This window comes from Saccopteryx leptura, chromosome 3 (assembly GCF_036850995.1).
Source record: "Saccopteryx leptura isolate mSacLep1 chromosome 3, mSacLep1_pri_phased_curated, whole genome shotgun sequence".
Lineage (NCBI taxonomy): Eukaryota > Metazoa > Chordata > Mammalia > Chiroptera > Emballonuridae > Saccopteryx > Saccopteryx leptura.
In genome coordinates this window covers 81844756-81866716 of record NC_089505.1, presented here as the reverse complement: position 1 = coordinate 81866716, position 21961 = coordinate 81844756, and the positions used below count along the sequence as shown (strand labels likewise).

The window sequence follows — 21961 nt, the reverse complement described above, 5'->3', positions numbered from 1 at the left end:
ACAGAAAATAAAAAATGTAGAGTTAGTGCACTGGGAAATAGGGAATCATCATAGAGTTTTGTGTGTAAGAGTCATCTGCTCCGATTTGTGCATTGACTCTTTAGTTACTGTGGCCTGATCTGTGGTGGCGGAGTGGATAAAGCCTCAACTTGGAATGCAGAGGTCTCTGGTTTGAAACTCTGGGTTTGCCAGGTCAAGCAATTAATGAATTCCCTTATGTCCCTTCACCAGGAAAGCCCAGGGTTTCGAACCGGCAACCTCAGTGTTCCAGGTTGATGCTTTTCAATGAACTAAAGTAAAGCAACTATGAGTTGATACTTCTTGCTTCACCTCCTCCCATATCTTTCCTCTTTGTAAAATCAATAAATAAAATATATATTTAAAAGAGTCAATCTGTCCTGACATGTGGTGGTGCAGTGGGGTAAAGCCGCGAGCTAGAACTCTGAGGTTGCTGGTTCAGGGCCGGGGCTTGCCTGGTCAAGGCACATAGGAGAAGCAACTACTCTCGCTTCTCCCTCTCTCTCTTCTCTCTAAAAATCAATAAATAAAAACTTTAAAAAAAAAGTCAATCTGGGTGCTGTGAGGAAACTAGAGCATAAGAGGGGTAAGAGAGGAGTAAGATGTTGGGAAGTTCTGCTTTCCTGACATGTGAGGATGTGTAGAATGATGACCTAAACCAATGCAGTGACAGGAGAGGTGGTTTATCAAGTATAAATAATAGGTGACCAAGAACACAATGAGTAATCAAACATACAAAAATATGGATATAGCCCTGGCCGGTTGGCTCAGTGGTAGAGCGTCGGCCTGGCGTGCAGAAGTCCCGGGTTCGGTTCCCGGCCAGGGCACACAGGAGAGGCGCCCATCTGCTTCTCCAGCCCTCCCCCTCTCCTTCCTCTCTCTCTCTCTTCCCCTCCCGCAGCCGAGGCTCCATTGGAGCAAAGATGGCCCAGGCGCTGGGGATGGCTCCTTGGCCTCTGCCCCAGGCGCTAGAGTGGCTCTGGTCGTGACAGAGCATCGCCCCCTGGTGGGCAGAGCGTCGCCCCTGGTGGGCGTGCTGGGTGGATCCCGGTCGGGCGCATGCGGGAGTCTGTCTGACTGTCTCTCCCCGTTTCCAGCTTCAGAAAAATACAAAAAAGAAAAAAAGAAACAACCAGTCTATTCTATAAAGCCACTCTGTTCATATCCATATTTTTTTGTTTTGTTTTTGTTTTTGTATTTTTTTGTAGGGGCGACGCTCTGCCCACCAGGGGGCGATGCTCTGTCACGACCAGAGCCACTCTAGCGCCTGGGGCAGAGGCCAAGGAGCCATCCCCAGCGCCTGGGCCATCTTTGCTCCAATGGAGCCTCGGCTGCGGGAGGGGAAGAGAGAGAGAGAGGAAGGAGAGGGGGAGGGCTGGAGAAGCAGATGGGCGCCTCTCCTGTGTGCCCTGGCCGGGAACCGAACCCGGGACTTCTGCACGCCAGGCCGACGCTCTACCACTGAGCCAACTGGCCAGGGCTGGTTGTTGCTTTAAGTCAATGAATACCTCACACTTCAAATGTGATACATATATTTCTGATGATTCTAGGGTGTATGTTACAGAAATGTTTTACTACATGGAGGGACTCAAATATGATTGTTTTCTTGTAACAGAGCCTAGGCCAGTGATGGGCAATCTTTTGAGCTTAGTGTGTCAAAATTCGCCAAAAAACCGAGCATAACTTGGGTGGTGTGTCACTTCTAGAAAAAAACCCGTAATTTTGCGGTATTTATAGTTTAAACAACAAAAATGTATAACTGTATTTAATAAACCAAAAACTAATTATTTAACTTACCTGCTTAAGTGACTTCTTTGTTCATCTGTCAGTCGGTTTCTTTTGTTGGTCTTGATATTATTTAACTTGTGTGGGGTGCCCCGAACTAAGATAAGTGAGGGGGAGGGAGAATTCTTTACGTAACCTGCCTATTAGTGACTTTTTTATTGAAGTTCATTGGCTAGACCTTCAATTGAAAGTTGGTATTTTGTACACTTCAAGCCCAAGCAAGCACTACTAACTTCATCCGTCAATCTGTTTCTTTTGTTGGTTTTGATATTATTTAATGCTGAGAATAAGGTCTCACAAAAGTACATAGAGGGAAAAATTGGAGTAAAGCAATTGCTATATTTTTCAGGGTGCTAAGTGTCTGGTAATCGGTTTCAGGCACTCCAAATCTCGTTTGTAGTGGCACTCCTCTTGATTCTCCAAGCGGCACCTTTCCAGATTCTCAAGCTTTGACCTCAAGTCGACAAACACCTGAGCCCAGATGCTGTCTTGAAATTCTGCAAGTTGCATCTTATGTAAATTAAGATGGCTGCCGCTATTTCTAATGGCGAGAAACGGCACCCATAGCACAGGCCCTCACCTCTCTCAGTCTCCCCCTCACTTATCTCAGTAATGATGGTCAATTACAAATCCACAACATCTCAGAACAGTAGATTGAATGATGGTTGCTGGTAATGGCGATCACAGGGCCCCCAAAGATGTGCCCCCCCCCCCCCCGTGGCATTCCGCTGCTCCCTGCTCCGCTGGTGGGAAGTGAGGTCAAAGATCTCCTAACAGCCTAACCGGAAGTTCCAGAACTAGACGCTCTGTGCCAGAGTTCTGTTCTTTTGGCCTACAGACCTCCAGCACGAACTATCTATACTACAACAAATGTTTTATCCTCAGCTACTGCACCTGGCCGTGCAGGAGCCAAGGATGAAACGTCCTTCGGCATGTGGCCCCACACTTCTCTGGTATGCGGCCATGTGTCATCGAAAATGGCTACGTGTAAAAAAACAAATAAATAAATGGCTATGCGTGTCAGTGCTGACACACGTGTCATAGGTTCGCCATCACGGGCCTAAGCCAAGTGTCCAGCAGTGAAGACTATGCAGAAAAGTGTTAACTGAAGGGGCCTCTGATACACAAATGCTACACATTAAAATAATAAAAGCAAAAACTATTTTTGGTTTTTTAAATTTTTTATTTTTAAGAGACAGAGTCAGAGTGAGGGATAGACAGGGACAGACGGGAACTGAGAGATGAGAAGCATCAGTCATTAGTTTTTCGTTGCACATTGGGACGTCTTAGTTATTCATTGATTGCCTTCTCATATGTGACTTGACCATGGACTTTCAGAAGACCAAGTAACCTCTTGCTTGAGCCAGTGACCTTGGGTCCAAGTTGGTGAGCTTTTGCTCAAACCAGATGAGCCCGCGCTCAAGCTGGCGACCTCGGGGGTCTTGAACCTGGGTCCTCAGCATCCCAGTCCGACGCTCTATCCACTGCACCACCGCCTGGTCAGGCTATTTTTGTTTTTACCGTATCAATGAAGACCACTGAGACCTTGAAACAGCTAGCCAGAAAAGAGTGATTTTAATTTTAGCGAGAGAAAAAGAGAGAGAGGCAGGAAGACAAGAAGCATCAACTTTTAGTTATGGCACCTTAGTTATTCATTGATTGCTTCTTATAACTTTCACCCAGGGGCTCCAGCCGAGCCGGTGACCCCTTGCTCAAGACAGTGACCCTGGGCTTCAAGCCAATGATCTCTGGGCTCAAAGCAGTGACCTTGTGGTTTCGAACCTAGGTCCTCAGCATCTTTTCAATCTGCAGTTGAGAATTTGTGTATTTGGATGGCTGACTACTAGTTATACGCTAATTTTCAACTGTGTGTGCGAGGGGTGGGGGTGGGATTGGTCTCCCTAACCCCAAAATTGTTCAAGGAACAAGCATACCTTGTGTTTACATTAGGAAAGAAAAATCTTTCAAATCAATAATCTCAACACCAACCTCAAAAATAAAAATGAAAAAATACGAAGAGCAAAATAGAACCAAAGCAAAGTAGAATGAAGCATATAATAAACATTAGAAGAGAAATTAGTGTAATTAAAAATAGATAAGAAAAAGAAATGATATACAGTGCTGGTTTTTCAAAATGACCAATGATGTCTAAGGTAGACACATCTCCAAAAACAGGAATAAAATGGGATGTAAGTACAGATCTTGCTGCCATCAAAAGATGAGTCCCTCCGTGTACTTGGCGCTGAAACTCTTACTGGTCAGACTTTTTTTTATTTTTTTATTTTTCTGAAGCTGGAAACCGGGAGAGACAGTCAGACAGACTCCCGCATGCGCCCGACGGGATCCACCCAGCACGCCCACCAGGGGGCGACGCTCTGCCCACCAGGGGGTGATGCTCTGCCCCTCCAGGGCGGCGCTCTGTTGTGACCAGAGCCACTTCAGCGCCTGGGGCAGAGGCCAAAGAGCCATCCCCAGCGCCCGGGCCATCTCTGCTCCAATGGAGCCTCGCTGCGGGAGGGGAAGAGAGAGACAGAGAGGAAGGAGAGGGGGAGGGGTGGAGAAGCAGATGGGCGCTTCTCCTGTGTGCCCTGGCTGGGAATTGAACCTGGGACTTCTGCACGCCAGGCCAATGCTCTACCACTGAGCCAACCGGCCAGGGCCTGGTCAGACTTCTTGAACAAAAGTGTTTTTAAAAGAAACTTTCTCATGGGGGGCGGATAACAGAAGAGTCCCGGGCCCTGGCCAGTTGGCTCAATGGTAGAGTGTTGGCTGGTGTGTGGATGTCTCATGTTTCATTCTCAGGGAACACAGGAGAAGTGCCCATCTGCTTCTCCACCCTTCCACCTCTCACTTCTCTGTATTCTCCTCCCACAGCCATGGTTCCATTGGAGCGAGTTGTTCCTGGACAATGAGGATGACTTCATAGACTCCGCCTTAGGTGCTAAGAGCTTGGTTGCTGAGCCACGAAGCACCGCCCCCTAGTGGGCATGCCAGATGTATCCTGGTCAGAGCACATGTAGGAGTCTGTCTCTCTACCTTGCCTCTTCTCACTAAATTACAAAAAGAAAAAAAGAAAAAAAAAGAAGACACCTGGCTGGATAGCTTAGTTGGTTAGAGCAGCATGCCGAAGTGCAGAGGTTGCTCGTTCAATCCCAGGTCAGGGCACCTACAGGAACAGATCAGTGTTCCTGTCTTCCATCCTCTCTCTCTCAACAATCAATAAAACGATAAAAAAAAATAATATTACTTCAAATCAGAACTACAAAGAAAACAAAATTTAGATGAAATACAATTCCTTGTGTAGGACAAACTACCCAATTAATCCAATGTGACATATATTCTGAATAGTTCAATACTTACCAAAACCATACAATGAGTTCTTTAAAATACAAAAAATGAGAACTGTACATCATCGCTCAAGAAACTAGAAGAAAACTTCAACAAAATATAATAAAATGGAAGGCTTTAATATGGTATATTAAAAAATGATACCCCACAAACAAATGGGGTTTATTGCAAGAATGCAAAGCTGGTTTGATATTCCAAACTTAATGTAATACTACAATATCAACAGGCAGCCTGACCAGGTGGTGGCGCAGTGGATAGAGCGTCAGACTGGGATGCGGAAGGACCCAGGTTCGAGACCCCGAGGTCGCCAGCTTGAGCGCGGGCTCATCTGGCTTGAGCAAAGAGCTCACCAGCTTGGACCCAAGGTCGCTGGCTCTAGCAGGGGGTTACTCGGTCTGCTGAAGGCCCACGGTCAAGGCACATGTGAGAAAGCAATCAATGAACAACTAAGAAGTCGCAACGCGCAACGAGAAACTGATGATTGATGCTTCTCATCTCTCTCCATTTCTGTCTGTCTGTCCCTGTCTATCTCTGCCTCTGTAAAAAAAAAAAAAAAAAAAAAAAAATATCAACAGGCAAAAGAGAAAATCAGATGACCATATCAACTGACGAAGAGAAAACACTTTACAAAATCCAATGCTTATTCATAACCAAAAAAATCTCAGCAAATTAAGAAGGAAACTTCCTAAACTTGTAAGAAAACTATGAAAACAATATACAACTATTACCATATTTTATGATGAAAGACTAAATGTTCCTTTCTAGTATCAGGATATAGTTAAGAATGTCCTTTCTTACTATATTACTCCTATTCAACATCATACTGGAAGTCAGAGCTAATGCAATAAGACAAGAAAATGAAATGATAGGTATATAAATTAGGAGAGAAGAAATAAAACTATTTATAGCTGACATTTTCAGGTAGAAAATACCAAACATTCTACCCAAAGAAATGGCTCATAAGAAGTGAGTTCAGCAAGGCTACCAAATGATGCCAAAACACCCAAAAAACAATTACATTTCTGTGTACTACCAAATTCATGTGGAATATTAAAATTTAAAAATCAATGTGTCCCCCCCCCCCCCCAATTCAATGCCAGGCTCTGGCTGAGTAGCTCAGTTGGTTAGAGTATTGTCTTGACATGCCGAGACTGTGAATTTGATCCCTGATCAGGGCTCATACAAGGAGCAACCAATGAATGCATAAATTAGTGGAACAAATTGATCTTTCTCTCTTCCCCTTCCTAAAATGAATAAATAAAAATTGAAACTTAATCCTAACAAAAAATTTCAGAATCTCTTTGAAAATTATAAAATGTTAACAAAATGAATCAATACTTACTTAAATAAAGGTAGTCATATCTTGTACTTGTTCATGATGCGGATTCTTTTTTTTTTCCATTTAATAATTTTATTATGATGTGGATTCTTAAACTGACCTGCAGTGTAAATCAATTGCTATCAAAAGGAGAACAAGATTTTCTTTGTAATAGAAATATTTAAGATTTATTTTTTAAAAAAGAAATAAAAACATTTACATGAAAAGTTCAAAGAACTAGGAAAGCCAAGTCAGCTTCAAATAATGAGAGTGGAATCACTGTACTTAATTTTAAGATATACTATCTAGCTACAGAAATAAGACAAGAAATAGCGCTAGGTTTTAAAACCACATAAAGTGCCCTGCCAGTTGGCTCAGTGGTAGAGCGTCAGCCTGGCGTGCGGAAGTCCCGGGTTCAATTCCTGGCCAGGGCACACAGGAGAAGCGCCCATCTGCTTCTCCACCCCTCCCCTCTCCTTCCTCTCTGTCTCTCTCTTCCCCTCCCGCAGCAGAGGCTCCATTGGAGCAAAAGATGGCCCAGGCGCTGGGAATGGCTCTTTGGCCTCTGCCTCAGGTGCTAGAGTGGCTCTGGTCGCGACAGAGCGATGCCCCGGATGGGCAGAGCATCGCCCCCTGGTGGGCGTGCCGGGTGGATCCCGGTCGGGCGCATGTGGGAGTCTGTCTGACTGTCTCCCCGTTTCCAGCTTCAGAAAAAATACAAAAAAAAAAAAAAAAAAAAAAGTTAAAACCACATAAAGAATGGTTTGTTTTTTAAAATCCAAGCAAAGCCTGAATAGTCTCAACTGGTACAATGAAATATACCCATTCATGTGTGTATCCTTATCTTCTTAATTACTCACCCTAAACTGTCTAACTATACTGACATCGGACAACAATGAATGTATACAAAATACATAAAGGATCAAGGCCCTTTGCCCCAGAAATAACATTCCCCTTGCCCTAGCAAACTAGGTCATCCATAACAAAGTGCTGTAGGCTTAACAGTGAACTCTCATTGCATTTACTCTTCTAAGTTTCCTCCTTTTAAAAAAATTCCTGAGATATGCAGCAATGTAAACTAAAAAGATAGCGGTGAAGGTTTTCCTTGGTGCACAGAAGGCTGGTCATTCCCTCATAGATGAATTCCCAGACACAGAATAAGGCTCTAGCCAGGATCAATTCTACAATGCATCTTCATGTAAAAACTGTTGATGTGCAATGATAGGCTTTCTCACAGTGATGGTTCTTGTGGGGTTTCCCTTTGGTACGTACAACTAGATACTGTGGTAGACGTTCTCTCGGGCAAAAGATTTCCTTCAGTGTTGACATTCAGATAGTCTTTCCCCAGGAGGAGTTCTCGAAGAGTAACAGCAGTTTGCCCACTTGTGAAGGGTCTATCCACTTCAGTGACACTGACAGGGTTTCTGCCAGAATGCATCCTTTGATGTTGACTCAGGGATGAGCTACGACTGAAGGCCTTCCCACACTCACTGCACTTATAAGGCTTCTCTCCAGTGTGGATGATGGCATGTCGAATGAGGTTAGTGCTCCAGCAGAAAGTTTTCCCACATTCCATGCACTCATAGGGCTTCTCTCCACTGTGAATCCTCTGGTGCCGGGTGAGGCCCGACCTGCGGTTGAAGGCCTTCCCACACTCACCGCACTCATAGGGCTTCTCTCCAGTGTGGATGCTGAAGTGTCGAATGAGGTCTTTCCTGGTGCTAAAAGCTTTCCCACATTCTTTACACTCAAAAGGTTTCTCTCCAGTGTGGGCCCTCTTATGCAAGATAAAGGTGGAGCAGTGGGTAAAGGCCCTACCACATTCATTGCACACAAAAGGCTTCTCCCCGGTGTGGATCCGCTGGTGCCTCTTGAGGTAGGACCTGTGGTTGAAGGCCTTCCCACACTCGAGACACTCAAAGGGCTTTTCTCCCGTGTGGATGACGTAGTGGTGAATGAGGGCAGCGCTCTCGCAGAAGGCTTTCCCACACTCGGTGCACTCGTAGGGCTTCTCCCCGGTGTGAGTCTGTTGGTGCCACATGAGGTACGACTTGTGTTTGAAGACCTTACCACACTCGAAGCACTCATAGGGATTCTCGCCGCTGTGGATGATGTGATGTCGAAGATACCCTGGCCTGTGTCGAAAAACTTGCCCACATTCTTTGCAGACAAAGGATTTTTCTCCAGTATGTCTCCTCTTATGCAAGACAAAATTGGAACGGTGGGTGAAGGCCTTTCCACATTCGTTGCACTTATAAGGCTTCTCTCCACTGTGAATCCGCTGGTGTTGTGTAAGGTAGGACTTGCGGTTGAAGGCCTTGCCACACTCCATGCACTCGTAGGGCCTCTCCCCTGTGTGGATCATGTGGTGCTGAAGGAGGTGGGTGCTCTTAATAAATGTCTTCCCACAGACTGTGCATTCATAGGGCTTCACTCCAGAGTGAATCTTTTCATGTCCAGCAAGAAGGTGTTTCTTGTTAAACACTTTCCCACATTCGTTGCATTTAAAGGTATTTTCCTCTTCCTGAATCATGGGATCTTTACCTAACTCACATGAGTCATGGTCAACGACAGCCCCTCCAGGAGAGACTGGCTTCTGCACCATCCTCAAACATATTCCATCAGCTGTCCCGAAGCCGCAATGTTCAGGGAGCTTCTTACACAGGGCATCTATCCCTCTTCTTAAGTGTCCTTCCTGCATGGGCACTTCTGATGACCAATCCTGAGCCTTGGTTTGGTCCACTTGGGAATCCCCTAGAACTTTTTGTGTTAGTTGTTCTTGGAACGAGAATCTCTCAGACAGGGTCGGCTCACAAGTGGTAGGTCCTGTGGTCTTGAGTTTTAATTTGTCACCTAAAAGATCCAATACACAAAAACATGTTAGTGGCCCTGGCCGGTTGGCTCAGTGGTAGAGCGTCGGCCTGGCGTGCAGGAGTCCCAGGTTCAATTCCCGGCCAGGGCACACAGGAGAAGCACCCATCTGCTTCTCCCCCCTCCCCCCCTCTCCTTCCTCTCTGTCTCTCTCTTCCCCTCCCGCAGCCAAGGCTCCACTGGAGCAAGGTTGGCCCGGGCGCTGAGGATGGCTCCATGGCCTCTGCCTCAGGCGCTAGAATGTCCCTGGTTGCAACAGAGCAACGCCCCAGATAGGCAGAGCATCGCCCTCTGGTGGGCATGCCAGGTGGATCCCGGTCAAGCGCATGCGGGAGTCTGTCTGACTGCCTCCCCGTTTCCAACTTCAGAAAAGTACAAAACACACACACACACAAAACATTTTAGTAATGTCAACACAGAAGAAACAAAATAAGTTCTGGCTGGTTGGCTCAGTGGTAGAGCATCAGCCTAGCGTGTGGAAGTCCTGGATTCGATTCCCGGCCAGGGCACACAGGATAAGCATCCATCTGCTTCTCCACCCTTCCCCCTCTCCTTTCTCTTTATTTCTCTCTTCCCCTCCTACAGCCAAGGCTCCAATGGAACAAAGTTGGCCCAAGTGGTGAGTACGGCTCCATGGCCTCCGCCTCAGGCACTAGAATGGCTCTGGCTGCAACAGAGAAACACCCCAGATGGGCAGACCATCACCCCCTGGTGGGCATGCCTGGTGGATCACAGTCAGGCGCATGCGGGAGTGTCTTTCTGCTTTCCTGCTTCTCACTTCAGAAAAATACAAAACATAAAACAAAACAGAACAAAAAGACACAAAAAACCTCAACTCTACCCAAGTGAATATATAAATTCAAAACAATTCCCTGTAAGGTGCCAATCAGTTACCACGGAACTTGACGGTCTGATTGTAGATTTGCATGAAAGAGCAGAAATGTGAATAAGGATACCCACCTAATCAGATAATATTAGGGGGTTATAGGTTTTGAGACACAGAGTATGGGCACCGAGAAGAGACAAACAGGCACTGGAAAAGAGGAGACAACAGCTCAGGGAATACACATACACGGGGCTTACATGGCAGGGGGCAGAGCAGCCCAGTGGTAAAAGCAGAGAATATACAGTGAACAGAGCTGGAAAAATTGGTGGCAGCAGGAATAGCAAAACCACATGCCTATCTCACACTGCTCAACTGCTACCTCAGATCAGAGTTAAACATCAAGTGCCAAGTTTTAAAACTTTTAAAATAAGGATATCTTTTGATATTGAGGGTAAAGCATATTTTTATGCAAGACAAAAAAATCATTAACCATATAAGCAATGTCATTAGACTACACTAAATAAGATCCTCTATTCAACATAGTATACTTGTACCCATAGCCCTGGCCGGTTGGCTCAGCGGTAGAGTGTTGGCCTGGTGTGCAGGAGTCCCGGGTTCAATTCCCGGCCAGGGCACACAGGAGAAGCGCCCATCTGCTTCTCCACCCCTCCCCCTCTCCTTCCTCTCTGTCTCTCTCTTCCCCTCCCGCAGCCAAGGCTCCATTGGAGCAAAGATGGCCCGGGCACTGAGGATGGCTCTGTGGCCTCTGCCTCAGGTGCTAGAATGGCTCTGGATGCAACAGAGCGATGCCCCAGAGGGGCAGAGCATCGCCCCCTGGTGGGCATGCCGGGTGGATCCTGGTCGGGTGCATGCGGGAGTCTGTCTGACTGCCCTTCCTGTTTCCAGCTTTGGAAAAATGAAAAGGAAAAAAAAAAAAAAAGTACCCATAACGTACAAAGAATCCTTACCAATCAAAGAACAAACAAGTTAATAGAAAAACAGGCATTTATCATGAAAATGACATTTGAGAGATAAAAACGCAGAATGACCGACAACCATAAGATAAGGTGCTAAAAATAAAGAGGCACAACTGTGTGTCCAGTTGATAAGCAGAAATGGAGGTGCCTCAGAATATCAAATACCAGACAGAACATGATCCACTGCTTCCTGGAAGAAGTGGAAATTGGTACAAACTCTTTAGAAAACAATGGCCATTATGATGTCAACTTGAAACCTGCATGGCTTCTGATCCAAACATCCCACACCGACAAACATCACAGACACCACCCAACCAGGGCAAGGTGACCTATAAAAACGAATGTTCTTGGCAGCACTATTTGTGAGAAAAAAAAGATTTTAAAAAAAGATGAAATGCTCCAGAGAATAAATGAATACGAAGTAAAGCAAAAGCATTTTTAATTTATTCACTTCAACTATAAGGACATTGAGCATATTTTTATGTTGAGTAGAGAAAGGATGAAGTTACAGAAACATGTAAGTGAAGAATACAGTAAGCAAAGGAAGAACTTCCCTGCAAAGGTGTGATCCAGGCTCTGTCTGGGAACCTGGCTGTGGTCCGGCAAGACCTCTGCCACCAGGCGAAAGGAGAGGCTGTGGACGGGAAAGCCCACCCGAGTGTGGGAGGGGACCCTGTTGACATACAAGTGGCCATCTGCTGAGACACCAGTGGCTGGAGAATTGGTCACTGTCTGGAATGAGGTCAGAGCACCGGGGACAGCTCATGCAAATACAGAGCTGACCAGAGGCACAAGCAGACGTAGAGACCAGGTAGGGGACTATGAGCACCGCCCCAGTGCAAAGATGATGAGAGCCCGAACTGAGCGTGTGGGGACAAATCTGACAGTGGTGCTGGCTTAATGGATTCAGGAGACATATGTGACAGAACATGGACAGGACTGACTGGGGGTGGCTGGGTGTCGGGCCGGATGGTGCTGCAAGTGTGCCATTCTGAGGCCACAACAGTCCTAACTTGCTTCAATGGCAGCCCACTTGCTGAATCTTGGGAGTTGGGAGGAGTGAGCAAGGTCACGGGTCCCTTGCTGAGCTCGGTGATGCTGGGAGTGGAGATGTGGACGAAGGCTGAGAACAGACTCTAACGGACTGCCCATGGGCCATGGAAAGACAAAGGCGGGCTGAGCAGCCCACGGGACCAAGAAGGGGACAGAAATGACTCTGCAGTGGCAACAACTCCACACGTGACGCCCCAGAGCCCTACGCGGCTCACGTGGGGCAGAAAAGGTCAATTACATCTCAAGGTTTTACCCAACAGGAGGTGCAAAAACTAGGGGGTGACTGTGCTTCTGACGGACACTCAGAGGCCAGGCAGATGGAGAAGGGGCAGTGCGGCAGGCAGTCAGCTGGATAGAGGGACCGGAGAGAAGGAAACGCCCTTTTCCCCAGCGGGAAATGTGAGACATACTGCTCATTGTCACTAGGATGTCAATACTACCAACAGCTTGTTTCCCATGAGCCCTTTACTACGGTTCGAACACTGTGCTAAGTGGGTTTTTTTTTGTATTTTCTGAAGTTAGAAGGGAGGCAGTCAGACAGACTCCTGCATGTGCCTGACCAGGATCCACCCGGCATGCCCACCAGGGGGCGATGCTCTGCCCATCTGAGGTGCTGCTCTATTGCAACCAGAGCCATTCTAGCGCCTGAGACGGGCACCTTGGAGCTGTCCTCAGCGCCTGGGACAACTTTGCTCCAATGGAGCCTTGGCTGCAGGAGGGGAAGAGAGAGAGAAAGAGAGGATAGGGGGAAGGGTGGAGAAGCAAATGGATGCTTATCCTGTGTGCCCTGACCAGGAATCGAACCCTGGACTTCCACATGCAGAGCCGACACTCTACCACTGAGCCAACCACCCAGGGCCTCCAGAAGACAGTTTTAACTTACACAAAGACACAGCAAGCCTGACCAGGTGTGGCGCAGCGCATAGAGCGTCGGACTGGGATGCAGAGGACCCAGGTTTGAGACCCCAAGGTCGCCAGCTTGAGCACGGGCTCATCGGGTTTGAGCAAAGAGCTCACTAGCTTGGACTCAAGGTAGCTGGCTTAAGGAAGGGGTTACTTGGTCTGCTGAAGGCCCATGGTCAAGGCACATATGAGAAAGCAATCAATGAATAGCTAAGGTATCGCAATGAAAAACTTATGATTGATGCTTCTCATCTCTCTATGTTCCTGTCTGTCTGTCCCTATCTATCCATCTCTCTGACTCTCTCTCTGTCCTTGTAAAAAAATAAAAAATAAAAAAGACACAGCAAGGCCGTGTAACTTTGCTACAGCCAGAGCTGGTGCTTGGCACACCAGGCTTTCAGCCCGAGACAGATCTTACCTCATACACCTATGTCCTCCAACAGGTCACAGGGCCCATAGGTCAAAGGGCTCAGTGGCTTCCAAACCATCAGACAGACAAGAGAAAGCCACCCCAGTGATCCATGACCAGTGGTCTCCTGAGGGTCTCAAGGCTGCGGGGTCCTCCAGTGCCCACATTGTGGCTCCTACCTGGACAGGGGCTCTGGGAGAGGTCTTCCTTCACCATGCATGGCTCCGGCCCGGGCTCTAGCTGGTCGATCAGCTTAGGTCTGGGAACAGGACACCCTGTTCATAAAGAAAGATGACACAGAATTTTTGTGAAATAAAGTAAAACCCCACAGTGTACCCTGGGACTTCAGGACGTGGACAAGACCTCAGAACGAAGCTGTTCTCAACCACACAAAAGAACAGTGACATGTGACCTGGAACGCCAGAACACAAACACTGCCGCTGAGATCCGGACCCTACGCAAAAACGCTGGCTGTATAGAATTCCCAGCATGCAGACATCCCAGGTTGGATACTTGGTCAGCACACACGAGAAGCGGCCATCTGCTTCCCTTCCCCTCACTCTCCCCCTTTGTCTCTCTCTCTCCTCCTCTCGCAGCCAGTGGCTCCATTGGTTTGAGGATGGCTTGGCTGGATCAAGCACTGGCCTCAGACGCTGAGGATGGCAAGGTGAATTTTCAAGCATTGGCTCCAGACAAGGGCTGCCGGATCTCCCAGTCAAGGCACACACAGAATTCTATTGTTCCTCCTCTCGCTTAAAAAGAAAATAAATAAATAAAAATAACCAACGGTACCTCAATTTAAAAAAAGAAAATGTCCCTAAATATAAATAAAATAGCCATGGTGGGCTAGCTCGGTTGCTCAGAACATGGGCCTGAAGCAGAGAGGATGTCAGTTTGCCCCATTCAGGGCATCTACAAGAGCAGATCAATGTTCCTGTCTCACTGTCCGTCTCTCTCCCCCCACCCCCGTCAACCTCCCCTTACTAAAATAAATGTTTTAAAAAATTAAAGCCCAAATAAATAAAATAAAAACCACTAGAGATGTCATCTGCTATAAATAAATAAATACCTCCCCAGATAATCTGGTATTGACAGAGGATTGAAAAACCTGGCTTGCAAGTGGCTAACAGTCTGAAGTGGGAGGGTGGCCTGCACCGGCCCTTCTGGGAGGAGGATTTACCCCAGGACCACTGAATGAGGGGACCCGCCGCCCTGCTTGCTCCATAGCGTCTGGGGCCTTCTGGAGGGTGACCTGCCCCAGGACCACGGAGGAAGCAAAGACACAGAACTGGCTGGGCACCTGTGAAGCCAGAGCCAACAGCACCTCTGAGCGTCTTGTCAGGTGAGGTCATGTTTCCCGCAGAGGGAGAGTACACGGGTGTTGTAGAGAAGTCACTGAGGCACCACAGCCCACAGGAGGCTGTGCTGGCAGATGCTGAACCACAGCCCGGGACCCACTCATTGTCACAAAGCAGATGTGCACTCAAGTCCGCTAAGCACCCGGCACAGAGGAGAGGTGCACGAGACCCTCCTTTGGCTGTCAGGGGTCTTTACTTTTCCTCCCTCTCAGAGCACGTTCATTAAAGCTGGGGACAGTGAGACAGGGAAGGCCTTAGGATAGAGGGAGCAACAGGAGAGCCTAAGCAAGAGTCTAAGAAGAGGAAGGGGGGAGGGGGGGAGAAGCAGACGGGCGCTTCTCCTGTGTGCCCTGACTGGAAATCGAACCTGGGACTTCCACATGCTGGGCCAACACTCTACTACTGAGCTAGGCCAGGGGTTTTGAGCATTTTAATATGGATGGTGGCATTCCTGGGCTTCACCTATCATGTGTCAGTGGTATCCAAAGCCTAGCTGTAAAACCAGAAACATGCCTGACCTGTGGGGGCACAGCAGAGCAAGCATCAGCCTGGAACCCTGAGGTTACCAGTTCAAAACCTGGGCTTGCCTGGTCAAGGCACATATGAGAAGAAATCAATGAACAACTCAAGTGAAGCAACTATGATCTTACTCCTTGTCTCTCTAAAAGCAATAAAGATCTTAAACAAAAACTCAGAAACATCTTCAGACATTGCTCAGTTCCTCAGAGGAGCAAGGTCATCCTGAGGTGAGATGCACAGGTTAGGAGGTGATGAAGAGAGTGATGAGAAAGTGAGTGGAATGGGAGAGAACCTCTGTGAGCTGCGGGTCAGGACACAGCACCGAGGAGGTGGGGTCGTGCTGAGCAGGGTGGCTGTATGGAAGGCTGTATGGAGTGCCCAACAAGAGACCACTTATTCTACCCACCCAACTTCCTAATTTCGCTTTACTTCTCATGAACACAAATCATAATTCCAGTACTATAAACCCCGCATGCTTGGCCCTAAGCCCTGAATTTTCAGCTCTCTGTTCCCTTGACTTGAAAGGTCCACCGTGATTATCTTCAAGCAGAGAAACAACTACGCTGGAGTCAACTCTGGCGTTCCTGATGTGTGGGCTGAGTATTTCTTGGTTGAGGATGACTGTCTTGTCCCTCATAGGCTGTAGTAGGACCTCTGGACTCTGCCCACTAGATGCCAGTACCACCCACAGCCCAGCAGAGACACTCAAATGTGGCCACACACATCACCAAATGTCTCCTGGGGGACAACACTGTCAACTGTTAAGCATCAGGAAACAACGAAAGCAGCACTGAACCTTAGGATATTAGAGGCCTTCATGAAGATACAAGATCATAAAAAAGGTCCATAACCAAGACCTGTGTTTAGAACAACACTTGAAAGCAATAAGAGCAGAGGCCTCCTGACGGCCTTCGCAATTCACCCTCTCCGGGAGAACATCCCATCAATCATGGCCCTGACAACTGGCCTGTCAGGGACACTTGGGCCAACCAGGCTCACTCAGATCCATCTCTGGATTTGAAATAAGAACCTCAGACAGGTCCTGGATGAGAAGCTTAGTTGCTTAGAGAATCATCCCAATAGATCAAATTGCAGGTTCAATCACTAGTTATGACACATTTGTGAATCAACTAATAAAATGCATTTAAGTAAATAAAACAACAAATCAATGTTTCTCTAATTAAAAAAACAAAAAACAAACAAAAACAAAACCCTCAGACAGAGGCCAATCTGTGCTGGGCGCTGGGGAGAGATGTACAGGGAAGTAGGGGCTCAGGGGGCCACTGCTGTCTCAAGGACATACAAGACAGCCCAGCAGCAAAGAAAGACATATAATATAAACATGAAAAAACAGAGACAAGGAATCCGAGCGCCACAGAGAGCACTGAGGAGAAAAGGCCACTTTGAACAGCATGACATGAATAGACTGAGACAGATAAGACAGAACAAAAGACCCAGGAACCAGGACAGAATCCTGGTGGTTCCCAGTTCCTATATCCTACCTTTGAGTTCTATAGAACACTCCCATTTCCTTTCACCAATTTCTAGAGGCAGAGGAAAACTGTGTCTTGCCCAGGGGACACATGGAGATGAAATAAGAAGTGAGTTTAGAAAACAACTGAGGCAGTGCCCTGGCCAGTTGGCTTAGCAGTACAGCGTCGGCCTGGAGTGTGGAAGTCCCGGTTTCCATTCCTAGCTAGGGCACACAGAAGAAGCGCCAGTCTGCTTCTCTACGTTTCCCCCTCTCCTTTCTCCCTCTCTCTTCCCCTCCCGCAGCCAAGGCTCCATTGGAGCAAAGTTGGCCCTGGGCACTGAGGGCCCCTCCCTGGCCTCCGCCTCAGGCTCTAGAATGGCTCTGGCCACAACAAGCAACTCCCCAGATGGGCAGAGCATCGCCTCCTGGTGGGCATGCTGGGTGGATCCTGGTCGGGCACATGCAGGAGTCTGTCCTTCTGTCTCCCCGCTTCTCACTTCAGAAAAATACAAATAAAAACCACCAAAAATCAAAAACATAAAAACAAAAACACAATGACTGAGGCAGTGGACAGGAGAAAAGAGAGGGTCCCGAGTGAGACCTTCTTAACCAGGCTGGTCTAGAGCCAGAGGTGGAATAAAGTGGCAGGTGTCCCCCGTGCAGTGGGGAGCACTTACCCAGAGACACCAGGAGCCTGCAGTTTTCCAGCATCACCTCCTGGTACAGGGTCCTCTGGGCCGGACCCAGTTGTGCCCACTCCTCATGGGTGAAAATCACAGCCACGTCATCGAAGGTCACAGACATCTGGAAAGTCAAATAGATATGTAGAGTTGGCCTTCTAGCCGTGGGATGGGACCAGAGATCAGCTGTGTGTCAGGGCAAAGGTGCAGATATCAAGGCCCAGAGCACCAAGCATCTCCTGAGGGCCGAGCTCTGTGCTAGGCTCAAGAGCAAGGTCAGAATCTGACCTGTGGTGGTGCAGTGGATAGTGTCGACCTGGAATGCTGCAGTCACCGGTTCGAAACCCTGGGCTTACCGGGTCAAGGCACATATGGGAGCTGATGCTTCCTGCTCCTCCCCCCTTCTCTCTCTTCTCTAAAAATGAGGGATCCAGGAAGTGAGAGAAACATTTAAATAATGGTAATGAGCCTAACCAGGTGGTGGCGCAGTGGATAGAGCATCGAACTGGGACGTGGAGGACCCAGGTTCAAGACCCCGAGGTTGCCAGCTTGAGAGCAGGCTCATCAGGTTTGTTTTCTTATTTTTTTATTTTATTTTATTTTTTATAATTTTTTTTTTTAATTATTTATTTATTCATTTTAGAGAGCAGAGGGAGAGATAGAGAGAGAGAGAGAGAAGGGGGGAGGAGCTGGAAGCATCAACTCCCATATGTGCCTTGACCAGGCAAGCCCAGGGTTTCGAACCAGCGACCTCAGCATTTCCAGGTCGATGCTTTATCCACTGCGCCACCACAGGTCAGGCAGGCTCATCAGGTTGGAGCAAGGCTCACCACTTGAGCCCAAGGTCGCTGGCTCGAGCAAGGGGTCACTCGGTCTGCTGTAGCCCCCTGGTCAAGACACATATGAGAAATCAATCATTAAACAACTAAGGAACTGGAACGAAGAATTGATGTTTCTCAACTCTCTCCCTTCCTGTCTGTCCCTCTCTCTGACTGTTTCTGTCATAAAAATAAATGAATAAATAAATAATAATGGTAATGATACCAATTATCAGGTGTATCAGCAGATGCACAATAGCCTAACTGATCCTACAACTGCCTGCCCCATGCTGAGGGCTCCACTTTCTGGTTCAAGAATCTCAAGTCCCCACTTCTGTCTCCTGTGGTTTGCATCCAAACTCTGAAACCCGACGCATGCCAGCTGTGTAACCTGGGGGGCATCATTTCATGTCTCTGAGCTTTGGGTTTTAGATCAGTAACAGTTTCCACATCAGCACTAACATCAGTGACAGCAATTATTGCATGTTCGGTTCGCTTTGGAGTTATTACCACCACAGCCCCTGATGTCAACATCTCATCACCTCTGAGCACATTCCACCAATTCACACAGAGTCTAACGCCTTACTAACCAGAAACAAAATTTTTTTTACAATTCTTTTTTTTTTAATTCAGTGAGAGGAGGGGAGGCAGAGACAGACTCTCGCATGCCCCCAACTGGGGGCCACCTGGCATGCCCACTAGGGGGTGACACCCTGCCCATAAGGGGCATTGCTGAGCAACTGAGCTCTTCTTAGACCCTGAGGTGGAGGCCAAGGAGCCATCCTCAGTTCCTGGGGCCAACTCTATTCAATCAAGCCATGACTGCAAGAGGGGAAGAGAGAGGCAGAGAGAAAGGAGAGGGGGAGAAGCAGATGGGCACTTCTCCTGTGTGCCCTGATCAACAATCGAACCCAGGACATCCACACACTGGGCTGATGCTGTACCACTGAGCCAGCCGGCCAGGGCCCAGAGGCAAGTTTTTAGCACAGGATACTTACATAGGATCTAACATTAACCTGAGCCTCTTCCATTATCTAAATGAATACATAGTAAGGAGATCATGAAGCACTTAGACCTGTTTTTTTGCTACAAAGTTCATTTCTTTCACCTCTAAAAATATACCTGTGGGCCCTGGCCAGGCAGTTCAGGTGGTTAGAATATTGTCTGATACGCCAAGGTTGTGGGTTTGATTCTCAGGGCACATTCAAGAATCAACCAATGAATGCATAAATAAGTGTAACAAGAAGTCAGTGCTCTTTCTCTAAAGGTCAATAAAGATTTTACTTAATTTTCTTTAATTTTAATTTTATTTTCACAGAGAGAGACAGGGACAGACAAACAGGAAGGGAAAGAGATGGGGGGGGACGCTCCAGCTGAGCCAGTGATCCCTTGCTCAAGCTGGCGACCTTGGGCTCAAGCCAGCAACCTCTTGGCTCAAGCAAGAGACCATGAGGTCATGTCTATGGTCCCATGCACAGGCCAGCGATCCCGCAGCCCATAAGCTGGTGAGTCTGTACTCAAGCCAGCGACCTCCGGGTTTTAAACTGGGTCTTCAGCGTCCCAGGTTGATGCTCTATCCACTGTGTGGGAGACGGGCCGTGGGCTGGCGCGGTCGTTGTACCCTTTTAATCCTAAAATCTTCTCAACACTAACCTTTTCTCCAAGCACTTAACTGTTGCATGATGTGGGGTGGTGCACTCTTATGAGGAAACCAATTTATGCCTCAGATGAGTAGCTTTGTATCAGAGACTTTCCTATTTGTATATTAGATTAAAGGCTTTAATTTTCTATGCTATATAATAAAGCAAAGATGGGGGCTCACTCTCTCTGATATTGCCATCAGCATTAAAGAGGCCTCTCAATCCCATCCTCTTTTCTCGGTAAGTATTTTCTTAATTCCGCACCTTTCTCCCTCAGGACCTGGAATTACTGGCTGCTCTGGTTTGCAGCAACACCGTCTGATCTGGCAAAAACGATTTTACATATAAATGAGCACAGATGGAGAAGCACGGACTTCACAGAAACGGTGGCACCTACCTAAGTAACGTCTAGGCCTGAACTGGCTTCCCACACCCTTCGTTCTCCCAACTCCCAGGCACATTCCACAACGAATCATTAACCTCTTCCTGCAGAAATCCTGAAATCACTTACCCCAGAGAACGGGATACTTCGGGACCAAGGAGCATAAATGAGGAAGTAAGGATAACACAGGCTGCGACTGTGAGAAGCCTTGGACTGATCAGGGCTTGTCGTGGGCAAGGATGGGTGACACTCTGCTAAAGACCACGCACTGTCACGGTCTGAGATGTATCTCAGCAGCTGTGGGAACCGGGGAGACCCCTCGCTGGGCCTCCTCAAACAACCTACTGACCTCGCCTCTGTCGGTGCACTTACGCCTGGAAATAAATGCTCGTCCCTCCTCAGGCCCCAATACCCACAGTCACCTGTTAGGAGAGGACAGGCAAGCCTGACCAGGCGGTGGCGCAGTGGACAGTGTCGGACTGGGACGCGGAGGACCCAGGTTAGAAACCCCGAGTTCGCAGATTTGACCCGAAAGATCGCTGGCTTGAGCAAGGGGTCACTCGGACTGCTGAAGTCCCCCGGTCAAGGCACATATGAGAAAGCAATCAATGAACTAAGGAACCACAACGAACTGATGCTTCTCATCTCTCTCCCTTCCTGTCTGTCCTTCTCTCTGACTGTCACTGACACACAAAGAGGGCGGGTCTCTGCACCACGTGGAGAAGGTCCCGGTCTCTCAGCCCCTCACCAACCACCTGTCAGAGGCCCGGCGCCATCCACGACTGGGGACAAACGAAGCGGGAACACACGACACCTGCAAACGCAAAGGCGGCGGCTGTCCGGTCTCCTCGCCAGTCAGTTCCAACGTCCCCGTCCACTCACCTGCGTGTGGCAGGTAGGCGACAACGCCATCGTGCGACCGCGGGGATGAAGGACGGGCGCGACCCGGCGGGGCACCGGGAAACACCCCAGTTACGGGGACTCGCACACCGGACACAGAGGCGGAGACGAGGCCTCACCTTTCGGGAAGGAGCGCTGACGACAGGCCTGAAGATACGGCCCCGCGTACGCCGGGCCTGGCCCGTCGACCAAACTGCAGACAAATGGCGTCGCGGAGAGCAACCCGGAAATCCCGCCCACGTACACATGCCGCCGGAAACACCTCTGTGCTGGGCCCTCATTGGCCAGTGCCTGCGTATCAGACGTAGGAAACCCAGCCTTCTGGTAACGTAGTCCCTAACAGCCCCATAGCTGACGATGGGAGAAGTGCCTTAGCGAGGACATCAGTCTCTGAGCAAAATGCCCACGAACCCCATAAATTGACGGGAAATAGAGGCTCTGAGGTTGAGATTTTCGCTCATTTAAGGGCCTGGCCCTCGGCTCGCCTGGTGACTTTTCCATTCCCATTACTACTTCCAACATTTTCTTCTGGAGAGACAAAAGAACCCGAAGCCTTTCCGGGGCGGGGGCTACTTCCTGAGGCTGACGACGGAAGTCCCGCCTCAACACTGAGCACCCCCTCACCGCTTCTACCCAGGAGGTGTTTTGACTAGAATCTCCTATTGTATGATGTTCTGAGCCA

The 21961-nt window shown here is 48.2% G+C and overlaps 1 protein-coding gene across 4 annotated transcripts; it reads right to left on the bottom strand.

Moving 5' to 3' along the window:
* Positions 1-6906: 6906 nt before the first annotated feature.
* LOC136399455 (zinc finger protein 264) lies at positions 6907-21524 on the bottom strand. 4 transcript variants are annotated; one of them, XM_066374625.1, is made up of 4 exons: positions 21262-21524; positions 17537-17663; positions 13688-13783; positions 6907-9322 (listed from the first exon to the last, which is right to left on the bottom strand). In XM_066374625.1, the coding sequence occupies exons 1-4, from the start codon at positions 21289-21291 to the stop codon at positions 7701-7703; spliced, it is 1875 nt and encodes a 624-aa protein (XP_066230722.1). In that variant the 5' UTR covers positions 21292-21524; the 3' UTR covers positions 6907-7700. The 4 variants fall into 4 exon arrangements, with proteins under 4 accessions (XP_066230722.1, XP_066230723.1, XP_066230724.1 ...); XM_066374626.1 differs by having other exon boundaries at positions 21399-21490; XM_066374627.1 differs by lacking the exons at positions 13688-13783; positions 17537-17663.
* Positions 21525-21961: the final 437 nt, after the last annotated feature.

Coding starts and splice junctions, on each gene's coding strand:
- LOC136399455 (XM_066374625.1), bottom strand. CDS start 21,291: ATGGCGTTGTCGCCTACCTGCCACACGCAG. Junction 13,784..17,536: donor CAGGCTCCTGGTGTCTCTGG/GTAAGTGCTCCC, acceptor CTTTATGAACAG/GGTGTCCTGTTCCCAGACCT. Junction 9,323..13,687: donor CTCCCAGAGCCCCTGTCCAG/GTAGGAGCCACA, acceptor TGGATCTTTTAG/GTGACAAATTAAAACTCAAG.